Source organism: Solanum tuberosum, unplaced genomic scaffold (genome assembly GCF_000226075.1).
Source record: "Solanum tuberosum cultivar DM 1-3 516 R44 unplaced genomic scaffold, SolTub_3.0 scf00026, whole genome shotgun sequence".
Lineage (NCBI taxonomy): Eukaryota > Viridiplantae > Streptophyta > Magnoliopsida > Solanales > Solanaceae > Solanum > Solanum tuberosum.
The window spans coordinates 336,425-352,811 of record NW_006238952.1 but is presented as its reverse complement, the minus strand read 5'-3'; the positions used below and the strand labels follow the sequence as shown (position 1 = coordinate 352,811).

Genomic DNA, 16,387 nt, shown 5'->3' with positions numbered 1-16,387 from the left:
TATAGTATGTACAATGCTATCAAATGAGGCGTGAAAATAACAGGTTTAAAGTTACCATCAGTTTCGATTTCAAAATTCTGTTATTACTACGCGTGCCATAAATGACGTTTATCACCCTTCGTTGTCACTTATTAACCAGCTCTTGAACCTCCATTGCGCAGATAAATTTGAATAAATTGATTAACTTTAGCTTAAATTTTATATTTGTTTCAGTTCAGTAAATACATATAAATTATTAGGGAGATCACATTGACTAAAAAAGCAACAAATTAAAATCTGATATCAATAAACTTCAAATTTTCACTTCATCTATACAATAATTGAGCTAAAAGTCAATATACGAATTCAATTGAACTCGATAATTTAAATTCAAACTTTATAATTCTATTGTATATATATTTTTAACTAATTTAAATTGAAGCTACTAACATGATATATACTACTTAAAAAATTTAAATTCTGAATTCGAAGCTGCAATAGTATACACATTAGTATAAAGGCACATCCACGCACTTCGATAATGTGTATGTATATATATAGCCACTTCATGTCATCCTGGCCATTTATAATAATATATAAATTAATGCAGCTACACTTTTTTTTCCGATTTTTATTTGCCTTTGCCACCACTATCCCCACAATCTCATTTCATTCCTCTCTCATCTTCCTTACACTTTTTCCTTTTCCAACCTCTTCCTACCCTTTCCATTCAACAAAAATCGCCGTCATGCCTGAAGAAGAGTGGATTCAATCGGCAATCATGGATGACTCTGTCGTTGCTGAATTACTCTTGCGTCTCAGCCAGGTCAATCCATCTTCATCTCCGATTCCGGCTCCGTTTCCGGCTAAGTCGAAGAGGGCAGGTTCACCGCTTGAGTGGTCTGTGCGTCGGAGCAGGTCTAAACCAGTTTCTGTTAATGCTAAGAAGGCGGCTCCACGTGCTAGTCCTACTACTCCTTTGTCATGGAGTGGCGCCACATCTGTTAGTTGTGGAGGTGGCGGAGGTAGTGGTGGCGCCGTTGATGGTGGCTGTGAAGAGTCTAGCGGATCTCCTCATCCGCTATACAAAACTCCAAGCAGCACGAGATCTAAGGTTTGGATGTTTGTTCTTCTTCTTCTTCTTCTCTCTCTCTCACTCGATGTGCGTGCTTTTCGTGTACGATTATTGGTTTGTCCATCGTGTGTATCGTTTACAGTGAACGGCGGATTCTGTGTTAATTTATCTGGTGTGTGGTGGTTATGGCGAGTTGTTAATTCGTTGACGTGAGCCTCTTCATTTGAGTCGCGTGTGTCATTCGATTCGTTCCTCGTGACTCTTTCAGAAATTAGGATTTTATTTTATTTTTAGTTTCAAAAGCGTCCATTGGAAGCAAATAGATATAGCAGTGGTTTTCATTGGTTTCATCACCTGTCTCTGTTTTTTCAGTTAATAAAATAACAAACTCACTTATCGGATTAGCTTCAGTTCCGTAGGTCTCCGGTGAGTAAACGGCGGTCGTCGTTGGTGGCTCCGTTTTATTCTCCGCGTGTTCCAAAGTACCCCTTACCATATATAAATCTCCGGACTTTCCAATTTCCCCATATTCCAAATTAATGTTAACTTATCTTTATTAAAGTTACTATTAAATGAATATTTACAAGGATGAGAAAGTGGTGAACTTTACTTTCAACGTATGTTGTCAGACGCACAAGATTGAATGACTCTTCACGTTTTTCTCTCACCACCCGAATCTCCCCATTATTTTGGTGGCGTCTCCGTGTCACACTTTCTACTTCCAAATTACCCAAACACCCTTTAATTTCGTGATAATATTTTGAAGATAAAATTTTAAAATCTGATTCGAAGTTTATGTCCTTAACCCTATCTTAAGGGCAATTGAGTCAATTTGGCCGACCTGATGAAGTGACTAATAAAATGTCTCCAGTATTTGTCGGGGTCGGTTCACTTTTGAACCATTGGATTTGGTACTGAATTGCAAAATAAGCCAACTCCTCCATTAGTCAAACCCCTTTTTGTCCTCACTTTTTAGTCTATCTACTTACTTTTTTGTGTGTCTTTAGCTATAATTTGTTGGGGCATTTACGTCAATTTAAATATTTTAGTTTGAAATTTTGATAATGAGTAAAGACTAAAGAGGATGGCGTGTGTTCGTGGCAAATAGGTCTGCGTTCAGTTTGGTGGTAGTGTTTGTTAGTGGTTAAGCAGTTTGGTGGAGTAAAATTTTTTTTTTTCCTTTTTGTAAACGTGGAAAATTGAGAGGAATTATAAAGTGTGGTAGGATGTAGAGATAGCTTAAACTGTGGGTTCAGAGTCAGAATCTTGAATTTAAGCTTTGTCGTTTTATTCATACCCACAATCTAAACGACATTTGGTTGACAGCAAATGAAAAGGAATATTTTGGGGCACCCCACAACCGTACGTAGTCAAATATCAGTGATTGTTAGAAATTTAGAATATGTGCAGCTTCTATACACCTTTTTTTTTCCGTACTCAGTAACAAAATTACTTCAGATTCTGTCACGGTCAAAAAAGTTGGGACTATCATGGAATTAGTCAAGTTGCACGAAAGCTGGTCTGAAAATCACCGTAAAAAATAAATAATAAAAAACAGTGTAATACCTAATGCTTGGCAGCTTCTTGTTGTTAGTACTCCTCGGCGAGCTAATCAAGAAGTGGCAGCTGTATAAGTGAAAGTGTTTAGTCAAAGAAGTGTTTTTTAAATGGAGGGGTTTAGCAGAATTGCATGTGTTAAAAAGGTGTCCTAGGGGTTATTATCTACGACAAAATAGGTGTATTGTTGTTAAAGGAAACTTCATTTTATATCTGTCTCTGGCTTATAACAAGTTTTGCTGTCCCTACTTCTCTTACTTGTCTAAGAAAATTGTCGACCATATAACTTTCTTTGGTGTTTGGATAAGGAGGACATGTTGGTCGCAGATTGTGTCCCATATATTTTTTTGCTTACATTGTGATTAATGTTTTGAACACACTGTAGTGTGTTAAATATGTATGCAGATATATCGACATGCCTTTAATATATACTCTCTCTTTGCAATGAATTATTATACACTATTTTCTTGAAAGCGAGCGCGCTTTTGATTGGACTTATCATTTACCTGCAGACTTTGCTGGACTCTCAGGTTAATGGTACTAGTGATGCTACCACCAGCAAAAGGTCAAGAAAGAAAAAGGTTTGTTTTTACCCTCCATTAAGTTATATATAGCACATTTTGCTTTTAGGAATTGAGATAGAATAATTCATCTTAAGTGTAACATTTGTAAATGCAAAGAAGTTTGTAGTTTGAAGGAAGACCCATTGCTTCATCACTTTACTTTGATTTTTTACTAAGTGCGTGACCCTGCGACGTAAAATGTTCTATTTTCATTATTCCAGGACTACTAAGTCACTTATTCATTTTTCCTTTTTATCCCGTCTGTGATGAGCAGACATTGGCTGAGCTGAAAATGGATGAGATCTTGCTAATTAAGGAAAGAAAGCAATTGAAGAAGGTATTCTTCTTGGCTATTGTGAGTAGTTATACTTATAGTTTGATTGTATTATAAGTTCCTCAATTAACACCACTCTTTATGCAGGAAGTGGCTTTACTACGCGCTAGTGTGGAGAATCAGAGGGATACAAATCAAAAACTGAAAAGAATGAAGGTAATATGGTTATCTATTTGGCTGGCTGGTCTATTTTATACTGTATGATACCTGTTGCTTTTTTTCTTTTTTAATCATAGGCAACCTTAATATTCTTGCACAACTGTCTTGTAGACTGATTTTATCTTTGCTAGTGAATCAAGATCACTTAATGGTTAGCGCGAATGATTAACATGTGGATGTATTTTCTTGATGAATTCCCTAAGTAGTTTTTCAACCCTCACCAAGAACATAAGACTGCCACTTGAAACTAAGAATAAGCAAGCTTTACCTACTTTTTCTCCACTACAGATCAAGAAAGAACGGAGGTATAGAAACTGTATACTAACTTAATGTCCTTTTCTCCAGCTTGATGTGCTCCCTCAGCAGGCAAATGAAAGAGGTACAACTGTTGCATATGATGGGAGTTCAGGTCAGTATCAGCAAGAGGTTCTACCAAGCTATCCAGTCATTCCCATCTTACTGGAAAAAGTTGCAAACAAGGTTGCAGTATTGCCATCATCTCTGGAAAAGCAGCAAGATGTCACAGCTTTGGAGTCCAAATTTGTACTCCCAGACCTCAATATTCCATTTGGCGAGGATTCTGGCTCTGACACTCTGGGGGTGAACTGAAATACTTCTGCATAACAAGGGATCCTCCAACACAGAAAGACTAGTATAAACTAGTAAGGGCTAACCCTGTTATAGGATGAATTATGGATTCAGTAGTAAGTAAGGACTTTCTTTCCTTCACCACTTGTCGCACAGAAGCTGCCAAAGTGGATTTTTAGTCATGAAGGTACTGAGGGTAGTTAGAATCTGTGATATTTCTTTGAGAAGATGTCAACCATAGGTTAGAGATCCTAACTTACTAGTTGCAGTAGACATTTTTTTTTTCTGACAGGTTTCTTCAGTGTCCAATTCTTTGGGGCCAACCCTCATTCCTTCATAGTTTCTCTCTGGAAATATCTACAGATAAAGATGTAACTATTTTATATATCAGTTGATCACATTACTTGAATACCATAACTTTCTTTTCTCAATTGATGCATACTTGCATTACATTATTTGACTGCATATATTTTCAGACCATGCAGACATCTTTATATCAAGCCAACTGAGGCTTATTTTTGAAAATAATGACTTGAGCATGAAGGTGAAGGATGTGTTTATCTACACGATCAATATCAAGTCGCTCCAAGTTTGTTCTGAAGCTTGGTGGAACTTTTTAAAAAAGTTGATAGCATGTTATCTTTATATTCTGTTTTGTATTATAAAAATAAATTTGGAATTCTTAACTACATGACAGATGAAAAAGAAGATGGAAAATGGTTGAAATCATTAGCTTGATGAAACTAGACATCCATTGTGCAAGGAAAATCCCCTCAAGCCTTATAAAGATCATTACAACTGGGAGGAGAAACTCGCTTCAGTGATGAAGACGAAAGCACTATACGAAGAGGCAGAGACTTGATGACATCTCTTCAAGTTTATCTCTCTCAATGCCCGAAGATTAGGCAGTTCAGCGCCTATTCGTATATGTCTAATCAATGAACAACCACAAAAATCCAAGTTCCTAATATGATAGCACACCTCAAAAGCAGAAGCAATTCACGCCTCTGTAACCCTGCTACTGTACATATCAAGAGTCTCCATGTTGGGGCACATTAAAGCAGCTTTTGTGAGAGAGTCATCATTCAGGTACGATGCAAATTTCAAACTAACAGTCTTGATTCTTCACACCATTATGAAAATAATCTTTCTCCCCCAAATCAGTATCATTAAGATCTATCATCTCGCAACCAATAATATGGTCCAATTTAACTGTTTCTAATGAAGGACAATCTCTTGCAAGCGTGAAGAAGGTGGAAATGGTCAAATTCAATACAATAGCTGAGATTAATGGTAACAAGAGATTGGGATAAATCATTCATAGACTCATCAGTCAATAAATTTACATCAATCAGATATAAGCTCTTTAAGTGTCTGATATGCATACAGAAACAAAGAGATACTGACATTTCCACACCTACAAAGCGAAAAACCTCTGCAGAGGGAGAGAAGTTTTGGCCACCAAGAAAAGGAATTCATCCGAAATAGTGAAAGTCAGAAACTTTAAGTTTCCAATAAACTTCCATACATGGTTCAGAAACTTCCAGTGTCTTTAAAGCATCCAATGTTTGGAATATTGGACACTGAAATCGAACTCAAAGCAGCACAAGCACGCTCTATAGAAAAGATCCCTTTCAAAGTATCTTCCGCCCTAATGCATTGTAAATTCAAACAATTCCTATACAGAGCAACCACTGACCGATCACTAATCCCTGAATTCCCAGAAACATTAATCTTACTCAAATTAACAGATAAAACCTCAATCCCAGAATCAGTCACAAACAATTCGTGACGATTTAGAAAACTAGGGTTTCTTGGATACCTAATGTCTAGCTCTTCCAAAAACTGAAACGACTCTGCTATAACATACAAACAAGAGTCTCTAATTGATGTGAGATTTCTGCATTTCAAACCCTTTAATTTACGCCCCAATTCCTTCAACCCCTCTATGGGTAAAAAACTGTGTTTAGACAAGTCAAGTCGTACTAGATTGGGTACATACTTGGCAATATCAAAGAGAATAAGCTCAAGATCACCATCGAAATTGCTAATATCAATGGAATTAAGATGAGGAAATCGGTGAATGAGTTTAGATAATGTACCGTGATGTATTACAGACAAATGGAGTAGTAGACGATTGAATATTAGTTCCCAACATTCTTCAGGAAAATATTTGCACTCTTTCGCCGTTGCTCTTTGCCTCCGGTGTCCGGTGATCATATTGGAGCCAAGATTAAATTCAATAGAGAAAAAGCTAATATATTAGAACATATTACTATACTTTTTTTTTTGTCTATTTTTAATTGTTATCTTTTTTTTAGAGTCAAACGATAAGAGCTTTGATTAATATTTTATGATTTTTTATCATATTGATATGCAAAAAATTGCAATCTATAATTTCTTTCGTATAATTTTGAAATATCTAATTTTTTGTTTAAAATATCGAATTGATATAATCTAATTTCACTTTGAAAATTAGTCAAATCGACTTTCGAAAAATGCAACATGACAATTAAAAGTAAACGAGTATTTAGTTATAATGTTTTGTTCTTTAAAAATGAGGCGAGGCGAGGCAAGAATATAATTGGCACGTGAAAGCACTTGAACAAAGTAAGTGTGGAGTGATAGGGAGTAAATTTGTTATTTGAAGAGTAGTTTTTATCCATGTATAATAATGTCTGCATGATTATTCAATCTTTTATTTAGCGTAAAATAATACATAAATTGATTCGTTATTTGTAAATGTTTCCTGAATCGTTATTCAATCTTTTGTTTCACATAAAATAATACATGAAGCTTTAAAGACGTTTAGCTGTCGCTTCTTCTTCTCCTTCTCCGCTTCCTCAAACTTTAAGATAATTTGTCGTACGAGTTCAATTCTTCAGTTAAGACGCTTGAATTTTCCTATTTAAGACATCAAGACACTGTCTTTAGTTCAGTTTTTTCAGTTCAAAAATTCAAGATAGCGCGTCTTAAGTTCCAACTTTTTGTGATCAAATCAAGGATATTGTGTCTTAAGTTCAAAATTTTCAAGTACACAACTTCGTGGCACAATGTCTTTAATTTTTTCAATTCAAGCTTTAGAGTTTGAGCTTTAGTGACCTGAAGTTTAGACAGTTCAAACTTCAGAGACAATCTGTCATGTGTCCCCAAGATCGATTTATGTAGACAAAACTTTCATGCTTATGTCTGAAGTTCAATATTATGGTTCCACTTTCACGCCATTAGAGAAGAAGAAAGAATAAGGAAAATAAGAAATGAGCGCAACAGTAGTGACTATTTTAATTAAAATTATGCATATGTGATATGTTCATATCAGTGGCCAGCCAAGAACTAACGGAATTGATTTGTTTCAGTCCATTTCAAATTTAAATACTATTTGATCCGGTCAATAATTTTTTCTTACATATTCCACAATGTCATTCGGTCTTAAATTTAATGCCAAGTAACAATTGATTTACTTCTAACTGTGTACAAAAGAATATTAACAAAACAATGGTTTTATATATACCAAGATAAAACCATTGATCAATGACAGTAGGATCAGGAGTATTTGAAGCAGTGAGAGGGGAGAGGAAAGAGCCATCAACGTAAGGGCATTAATAAACACACACTTGTTACCAATCTTTCGATGTTTAACATAAGTAGAAACACTGGAAGAGGCAAGGAGTAGGGAGGAAGAAGAAGATGGAGAAAGAATTGGATTGAGCAACGAATCAAAAATGGCAGAAGCTAGAAACTAAATTGGATTTTTGAAGAGAAAGAAAAAGTTGGCAGAATGAATAAGGTTATGGGTTTGTAGCCAGTTTACAGTAAAATGGCGAAGGTGAATTATAAAGAACTTATTTACACATGCTTGTATCAAATCATATCTAATCTTATAATTATACAACGATATTTGGAAACCATATCTAATCCCAGAAATAATCTGAAGAATCAAAACTTAATCATAAAAGTATACTCTATAAATAAGAACATCCAACATGATGTTGCTCCTCTGTTTCCACCTACAGTGGTTCAACTTTCAACTAATACAGGAGAACTCAACATCTGGTTAATAAGAACGAGAAAAACTGGAAAATGCAGGATGAGTAAGGGAGGGGGGTATGATTGCAGCGTGCAGCTGTAAAACAAATGTGAACAGATAATGGCAGACTGCAGAGACTAAATAAATTTTCATCAAAATTTACAACAGATAAGAAAAACTGGACTAGTTCTATGACACGATTGACACAGTCTAAATGTTTGAAATCAAAGGGACACAATGTATAATATGTGCTACATACACCAGACAAAAACTAGCCTGAGTACACTCGACATCCATGGTGCAAGTAAAATCCCCTCAAGCTATCAGTAAAAGCAGAGCAACAGGGCGGAATAACTCTCCTTAGCGATGAAGACGAAAACACCAAATTATTCAGAGAATTGATACTAACTTGAGGACACTTCTTCAAGTTTATCTCTCTCAATGATCTACAATTCTTCACCATTGCATGTAAGCCCTCTGCTGTCACTCCTTTACAGTTCTCCAAGTTTAATTTCAGCAGTCGAGAACATCTGCTTCCGATCATGACCAGACCTTCATCATTTAATGCTGAACCAGCTGCACTTATTACCTCAAGACTAGGCAATTCTGCACCTTTTCCAATATGTTTAATCCCTGAACAGTTATCAAGTTGCAAATCCCTTATCTGATTACACACCTCGAGAACACCAATAATACTTGCCTCTGTAAGGCTAGTACATGATATCACATCAAGAAAGTCCATGTTGGGGCACATCAAAGCAACATTCATGAGAGAGTCATCATCTAGGTAATGGTTAGTTGCCAAATTAACAGACCTGATTCTCGGGTTCTTTACATCATCATGAAAACAATGCTTCGTCCCAAAACCAGTATTTTCCATATAAATTTCCTTTAGTGAAGGACAGTTTCTTGCAAGTGCGTAGAACGTCAAATTGGTCAATCTCATACAACCACTGAGATCAATGGTAACAAGACATCGTAGATATTGGGATAAATCATCCATACTCTCATCAGTCAAAAAATCTACTTGAACCAATGATAAGTACTTCAGAGACTGGTATGCACACAACAACTTAGAGATACCAGAATATGTGAAATCTGTACACCAACAAAGTGTAAGTGTATTTAGAGGGAGAGAAGCATTGGCCACCATGAAGAGGAATTCATCCGTGATAATTGAATTGGAAACCTCTAGTTTCTGTAAAGTTCGGCTAGAAGTAGCCAAACATTCAAAACCAGAACTTGATTGAGCAATGTGAATCTCAGACACTGAAATCCAACTCAAAGCAGCACAAGTACGCAGTATAGAAAGGATCCCTTTTAAGGTAATAAAAGGGCAATCATCCATCTCAAGGCCTTCCAAATTCAAACAATTCATAGAAAGCGCAACAAGCGACCTATCAGTAATCAAATGATTCCCAGAAACATTGATCTTACGCAAATTACTCATATTCACAGACAAAACCTCAACCCCAGAATCAGTCACAGCCAAATTACTAGCCTCTGATGCAATATACACAGAATCCAAAACATAATCTGTACTCGGATAGCTAATGTCCAACTCTTCCAAAAACGGAAACAACTCAGCAATAACATACAAATCAGAATCACGAAAAAGAGTTAGATTGCTACATGTCAAAACCCTCAAACCCTTTAATTTCCGCCCTAATTCCTTCAAACCCTTAAACGGTAATTTCTTATGATTCGAGATATCAAGTTGTTCGAGATTGGATGTATACGAAACGGAATTAGCAAGATCAACAAGCACAGGATCAAGGTCACCACTGAAATTACTAAGATCAATAGATTTAAGATTCGGAAATCGATGAATGAGTTTAGATATGGTACCGTGGGTGAGCAGAGTCGAATCGATCACCGATAAACCGATGCGCAGACGATTAGTGAGAGCAAGGAACTGTTTGGACACCATAGAAAAGGACTCCAAGTCGGATTTGTGATGAAGACGACTGAAAATCAGTTCCCAGCATTCTACCGGCAAATCCTTGCACCGATTCGCCATTGATTTTAGCTAATTAGGGCTAAAGGTTTACATACAAATGAAACTGACTCGAATATCGAGAGAGAATTCGGAATTCAGTTACGAATTCTGTTCTGGCGAATTTTGGAATTCAGTGTACTTTACGAGTGAGTTTTGGATTGAGGCTACTTTTAACAAATTGTTGAAGTGGGTCTTTATCTTTCCGTTATTGATAGATCAAGCCAAGAACTTTTTGATTTTGTCCATTTCAAAATTTAAATTTGAGATCCGGGAAGAAATAGCTCCTTTCTGATCTTAAAGGGCCTGTTTTGAAATTGAATTTTATTTGGACACATAGGCTGTGTTTGGTATGAAGGAAAATGTTTTCCATGAAAAAGAATTCTTAGAAAATGTTTTTCTGGAAAACAAGTAGATTTTTGATTTATTTTCTCATTTTTTGTTGGTGAGTAGAAAATATTTTCAGAAAAGAAATTTTAGTGTTTGATTTATGAATGAAAAATATTTTTGAGAAAAAATATCTTTTATTTTTATCAGAGAGTAGAAAATAATTTTTGAATTGACATTGAAAATATGGTGGTGGTGGGGGTGGTAGGGGGCTGGAGGGAGGGGGGTGGGTCGGGGTAAGGGTGAGGGTGGAATAAAAAAATTGAAGTTGAAAAATATTTTTAAAAAATAAGCATTAAATTTATTTTTTCAATAAAAAAAGTGTAATTTGAAGTTGGAGGAAAGTTTTGGAAAACGTTTTCCTTAATTTTTAAAGGGAAGTCATTTTCCTTAAATTTGAGGAAAATGAAACATTTTACCCAACCAAAAATGAGAAAATTGAAAAACATTTTCATATCGAACACACCCGAAGTTTATATTTTTTCTCATAAATTTTAGGGATAATGGTCTGAAAAATACCCCAACTTTAGTCGGATTTGTTGTTGCGATACTAAACTTTCATAAGGACATATTACCTCCCTAGACTATTTAATACCGTATTTTTTACCCCTTGAATTATTTAATAGTGTATTTTAAAGGTATATATGTGCCCACGTGGACACATTTACTATTTATAATTTTGCATTATTTTTTATGTCCACGTGGGCAAATATATATGTTTTAAAAATACGGTATTAAATAGTCTAAGGAGGTAATAGATCCTCATGAAAGTTTAGTATCACAACAGCAAATCCGACCAAAGTTAGGATATTTTTCAGACCCTTATCCCTAAATTTTACAATTACTGACAAATTATTCAAAAATCTCCAATTTTTATATATTCTTTCAAATCTAGCTTACAAATAAGATAATGAAATATCCTAAAATGTCGGGTGGGGATGAGTTGATTGGTAAAGGGGTAAAAGAGGGATGAAGAAGAGGACAGAGATGTAGTGGAAGAAGAGGATTGGGAATTTTCTTATAATCAAATTTATTGCGTTCACTCGCTTTAAAGACGATGATACAATGTATGACATCTAAGTCAATAAATTAACGTCACATAACGTATAAGGGTCTTTCGGATTATTCTATCTTATTATATGCTAGAAAATAGATGAGTAATATTAATACATAATTAATTATTTAGACATTGAAATTTTGATTATTTTGCCTTTATTGAAATAAGGACACGAATTAGGATAAAACATAATGTAAGTATGTAGAAGTGCGTCCATATTAGTAGATAAGAGCAGAGGCGGACCCATATGTAAGGGTAGGGGTGCATGTGCACCCATTAACTTCAGAAAAATGATGTTGTTATATGCATATCTATCTTGAGAAAATCACAGATTCAAGAATACAATTAATAGTGCACCCACAAAGAGCATATGAATGTCTTTGTATTGTTGGTACAAGCTAGATAATTCACCCTCAAGATCAAGGTTTGAATCCAACTAGAGCATTTTGATTATTTTATTTAAAGTATAGCTTAGAGATCATATTTGGTGCATCCGAAGTCTTCAAATTCTAGGTTCGCCTTTGGCAAGGGCGGTATCACCTTGTACTAAAGGGGTTCATTCGAACCCCCTTCAGCGGAAAATTATATTATTTATACATGGTCAAAATATTTTTTTATGTATATATAGTAGATATCCTTCGGCTACTTCGTGTCTATTTCTACAGAGTTTGGACTCTCTAATTGAAAATCCTGGCTCCGCCACAGGCCTCTGGATGAGAGTGTTTTGTCTTGTTGCCCTTACTACTAGTAGTTAAACTACTTTTGTAGTTTCTTATTTTTCGATTTCTATGACTATCTATTATTTCGTGTAGTATGTTTGTAGCATTATTTTGTTATAGTACTGCTATGTTATTTTATGTTGTTTCTATTTGTAAGTTTTTGGGTAGCGGGTCGCCAATATAGATCGACCCGGTTCAATTTGATCTGATCCGACCCAATATTTGTTTTTTTCTAAAAGAAAAGATAAACTACAAATTTAAAAGGTGAAATGGTTTGGTGGACACTTGTACTTGTATGAGTTTGTATTATGGACCCTTCTATTTAACCTTTTATCAATTGAACCCTTAAACTTAATCAAAAGAGGATTTTTAAACCTCTCCTACCATGTGTGTAGTTCACTCGCCCTTAATTAGATGACATGTCAAATCCATGTCATTTAAATTAGGCTTAAGTCATCTGTGGCCCCTTAAAGTTGTCCGTATAATTCATTTAGACACCTCAACTAAGACTTGTACCTATTGAACACTCTAACCTTAAGAAATTTTTACCTATTTGACATAAACTGACAAACAGTTGAAAATAAAAATGTGTGTATCTCAAACGTGAATACAAAATAGATTTACCAATAAAATGATGACACATGGTATTGTATTCAATTTTTTTAAAAGCTCTATTTAAATAATCCAATTCTGGTTTCCCCTTCCATCGGAGCCGGTGTCGGCACCGGCGACGCCAGCAAACCATCGATCTACCTCTTTCTTCTCTTTCGTTGGCGTCGGCAGTATAAAATACACCATTGCTATCCACTCAAGCTAAATACACATTCTCTTTCATTTCGATAGCATGAATATCTTTTACTCATTGTCTTCATCTTCTATCCATTAGTAACTATTTATTAAAATTGGAAAAAAAAAATAACAAACTTTTTCCCAAAAAAAATCAATTCATATTTTTTCATGTAATAAATTGAGCTTCATTGAGATATTTGAGACGTAAATTAATATAAAAATGGAAATAAGAAGAAGAATGGCAGAGGGTGAGAGAAAGAGAGAGGTGGAGGGGGTGGAGTGTGCGCATGTGTGTAAGAAAATGATGAAAATGGTAGGAATAATAGATGCAGTGATGGGGAAGAAGACGACTGCTCCTTTTTTTTTGTTAATTAATTTTTTTTCTTTTTTATTAATTCAGGTGCATAAGTTAAGGGAAAAAAAAGAAAAAAAAATTATTTTTTGATAACTTAACGCGCTCAAAGAAACTGAAGCACACATTTTTTGCCATGTCAGCATTTTGTATCTAATATGATGACTTTTGAACAAATAAGGTGTTCAATTGACATAGGGTTAAGTTGAAGTGTCTAAGTGAATTATGCGGACAATTTTAGGTGGATAGAGATGACTTAAACCTTTAAATTAATAATATATCATCATTATCTTCACTAATTGTTCTTTAAAAAAAATTATTAACTAAATTTATTAAATAAAAGATAAAATAATAAAAAAATAATTTATTTCTTAAAGTAAAATTTGTGCTCCTCTAACGCACATTGTTTCCTTTACTCTTTTCGCAGAACCAGCCATCGTAAGTGGCCGCACCACCAGCTCCGGCCGACAAACCTTTCGTCGCCGTTACCAGTTTCTCATGCCATCTCCTGCCTCGTTCTCCTCTTCACTGTTTTCCTTTCTCTACACTACCGACGACCCCTGCGAACCACCAGAAATAGCGTCTCATCTCCATTCTCTCTGGCGTACAAACAAACTCTCTCGCTGCCTCCCATTCTCGTGGAAAAGAGACAACCACCGCCTCCCATTCTAACAAAAAAGGGACTAGCACTGCAAACCGGCGAGCACCACCATGAAACCAACATCGCTCTCTCCCTCCACTGATAATCTCCATGAAACCTGACGTCATGAAAATGCTAATGCCAAGAAGAAAATGCAGGGTGTGGAGAAGGGAAAAAATGGGGTTAGGGCAATGATGGAGTGGGAGAAGAAAATGGTTTTTTTCCTTTTTTTAATTTCTTTTTATAATCTTAAAATTTAAAATATGGTGTTCGCTTGCCTTAACACACGTGTAGTCACACTCTCTCACCAACTCAACCATTATAATGTCACATAAACATGGTCAATGGTCAAACAGGTTTAATATATTATGTTTTATTGAATTTAAGGGTTCAGTTGATAAAAAGTTAAGTAGAAGGATCCACAATACAAATTCATATAAGTATAAGGGTCCATCGGACCATTTCGCCAATTTTAAAAAGGGGGAACAGTTACAAAGTAACTTCTTCAAGGTAAAGAAACTCCCTTAAATTGTTTTATCTAACACTTCCTAGCACTGGAAAAAAAAAATGTGAACAGAAACAAGAGAAAAACAAGAAAAACTTTGTTTCTTCAAAAGAAAAACAACAAACAAAGTTGATATTTAGTTTGTGAAACGTAGCCTTTGTTTCCTAGTGATTGGAAGAGTGATTGTGGAGCAATTCGTTTTGGTAGCAAAATCAAAGACACCGCTGCAAGTATAAGGTACACAACTCATCGATTTTGCTCTATATATATCTAACACTATTACTATCTATTGTCTATTGTGCTCCTATTATGTCTTTTTCTAGATTATTTTTGTCTTGAGCCGAGGGTCTATCATAAAATGTAGAGATAAGGCATGCATACTATTTCTTCTCCAAATGTCATTGTGTGGAACCACACTAAGTATGTTTATTGTGTAAAGTATTAATATGATATATAATTGAGACGTTTGTTAAAAAAAAATCAAAATCATAATCATAACTATTTATATATATATCAAAATCAAACAAAGTATACTACTTTTGATTACTGCACCACTAAACCCTGAAATCAAATTTTAAAACATCAATTATATAGAATTAATTTAGTACATATGATTATGATAATAGTATTGTGAAAAAAAATAAAAAGCTGTAATTAACAAATCGAAGTTATCATCATCATATAATTACCATATCATGCCCCAAACAAGTGTTGCATGTGCTCTTTGTCGAATGAGTTTAATTTGTATTTCTCAATCAATCTTCAACTTTTTTGCCATCTTATCTTTTTCATTTATGACATTAATGTTCCTAACTAGTGAAAAATTATTCATCTGCCTCAATTCGATCAATAATGAAACTCTTAACTAGTGAAAGTTTTGTAACATTGATGTTCAATGTAACTCTCTCCATCATTGATCTGTTTAACAAAGAATAAGATACTCAATTAATTTTTTGATTGAATTTCAAAAAGTTGCATTAAAATAGATTTCTAGTGATGTCTGAGTTTATTATTCTATTTAAATACATAATTGTCTAAATCTTATCAGAATTTGCAAAGTGAAACGAGCAAATATAAACTGATGTTAAGATAAAGTCCAGCTGATAATTTAAAAGATCATGTTAATTATAGTAGTAATAATATAAAGAAAGCAATCGTTTACAGTAGCATTTGTGGTCATAACTACAATTGGGAAAAAGAAATAAATAATAAAAATGCAATAACAGAAAACATGCGGTTTTAATTGTAGAGCAGCTGAGAAAATGATCAAAATGGTCCTTAATGTATGGGCTTTGATTCCATTTGGTCCTTAATGTATGGACTTGATGGAAATGGTCCTTTATGTATTATAAATTGTGATCAATTTGATCTTTAACCCTAAAATTTTAATGGCAGCGATTATTTTTTAAAAAAAATAAACTAAAATTGCTACACGTGGAGCGATTTCCCATTATTTTTTAAGCAGTCCTCGCCTCTAGAATTTTTAATAAAAAAAAATTTAAACTTTTTTAAGAAAATGGTTGTTATAACAGCTATTTCTATTTTTTAAACGTTGTTGGGGCAGCGTTGTTAAAAAAATAAAATCACAACAGCGATTTTAAAGAAAAAAGAATTATTTTTTTGGACCGGCAGCGATTTTTATGTTTTTTAAAGGAGTAAC

At 34.6% G+C, this 16,387-nt stretch overlaps 3 protein-coding genes across 3 annotated transcripts; 1 reads left to right on the top strand and 2 right to left on the bottom strand.

Annotated features, from left to right (window-relative positions):
• The first annotated feature begins 568 nt into the window (after nucleotides 1–568).
• On the top strand, nucleotides 569–4,686 carry LOC102605020 (uncharacterized). The gene is made up of 5 exons (XM_006341317.2): nucleotides 569–1,093; nucleotides 3,124–3,192; nucleotides 3,449–3,511; nucleotides 3,596–3,664; nucleotides 4,013–4,686. Exons 1-5 carry the CDS (start codon nucleotides 584–586, stop codon nucleotides 4,274–4,276), a joined length of 975 nt encoding a protein of 324 aa, XP_006341379.1. The 5' UTR covers nucleotides 569–583; the 3' UTR covers nucleotides 4,277–4,686.
• Nucleotides 4,687–5,788: 1,102 nt separating this feature from the next.
• Nucleotides 5,789–6,475, bottom strand: LOC107059568 (uncharacterized). Its single transcript, XM_015306249.1, has one exon. The coding sequence runs from the start codon at nucleotides 6,473–6,475 to the stop codon at nucleotides 5,789–5,791; it is 687 nt and encodes a 228-aa protein (XP_015161735.1).
• Nucleotides 6,476–8,392: 1,917 nt separating this feature from the next.
• LOC102604676 (F-box/LRR-repeat protein 7-like) lies at nucleotides 8,393–10,426 on the bottom strand. The gene has a single exon (XM_006341316.2). It carries the CDS (start codon nucleotides 10,300–10,302, stop codon nucleotides 8,554–8,556), a length of 1,749 nt encoding a protein of 582 aa, XP_006341378.1. The 5' UTR covers nucleotides 10,303–10,426; the 3' UTR covers nucleotides 8,393–8,553.
• Between the last annotated feature and the right edge of the window lie 5,961 nt (nucleotides 10,427–16,387).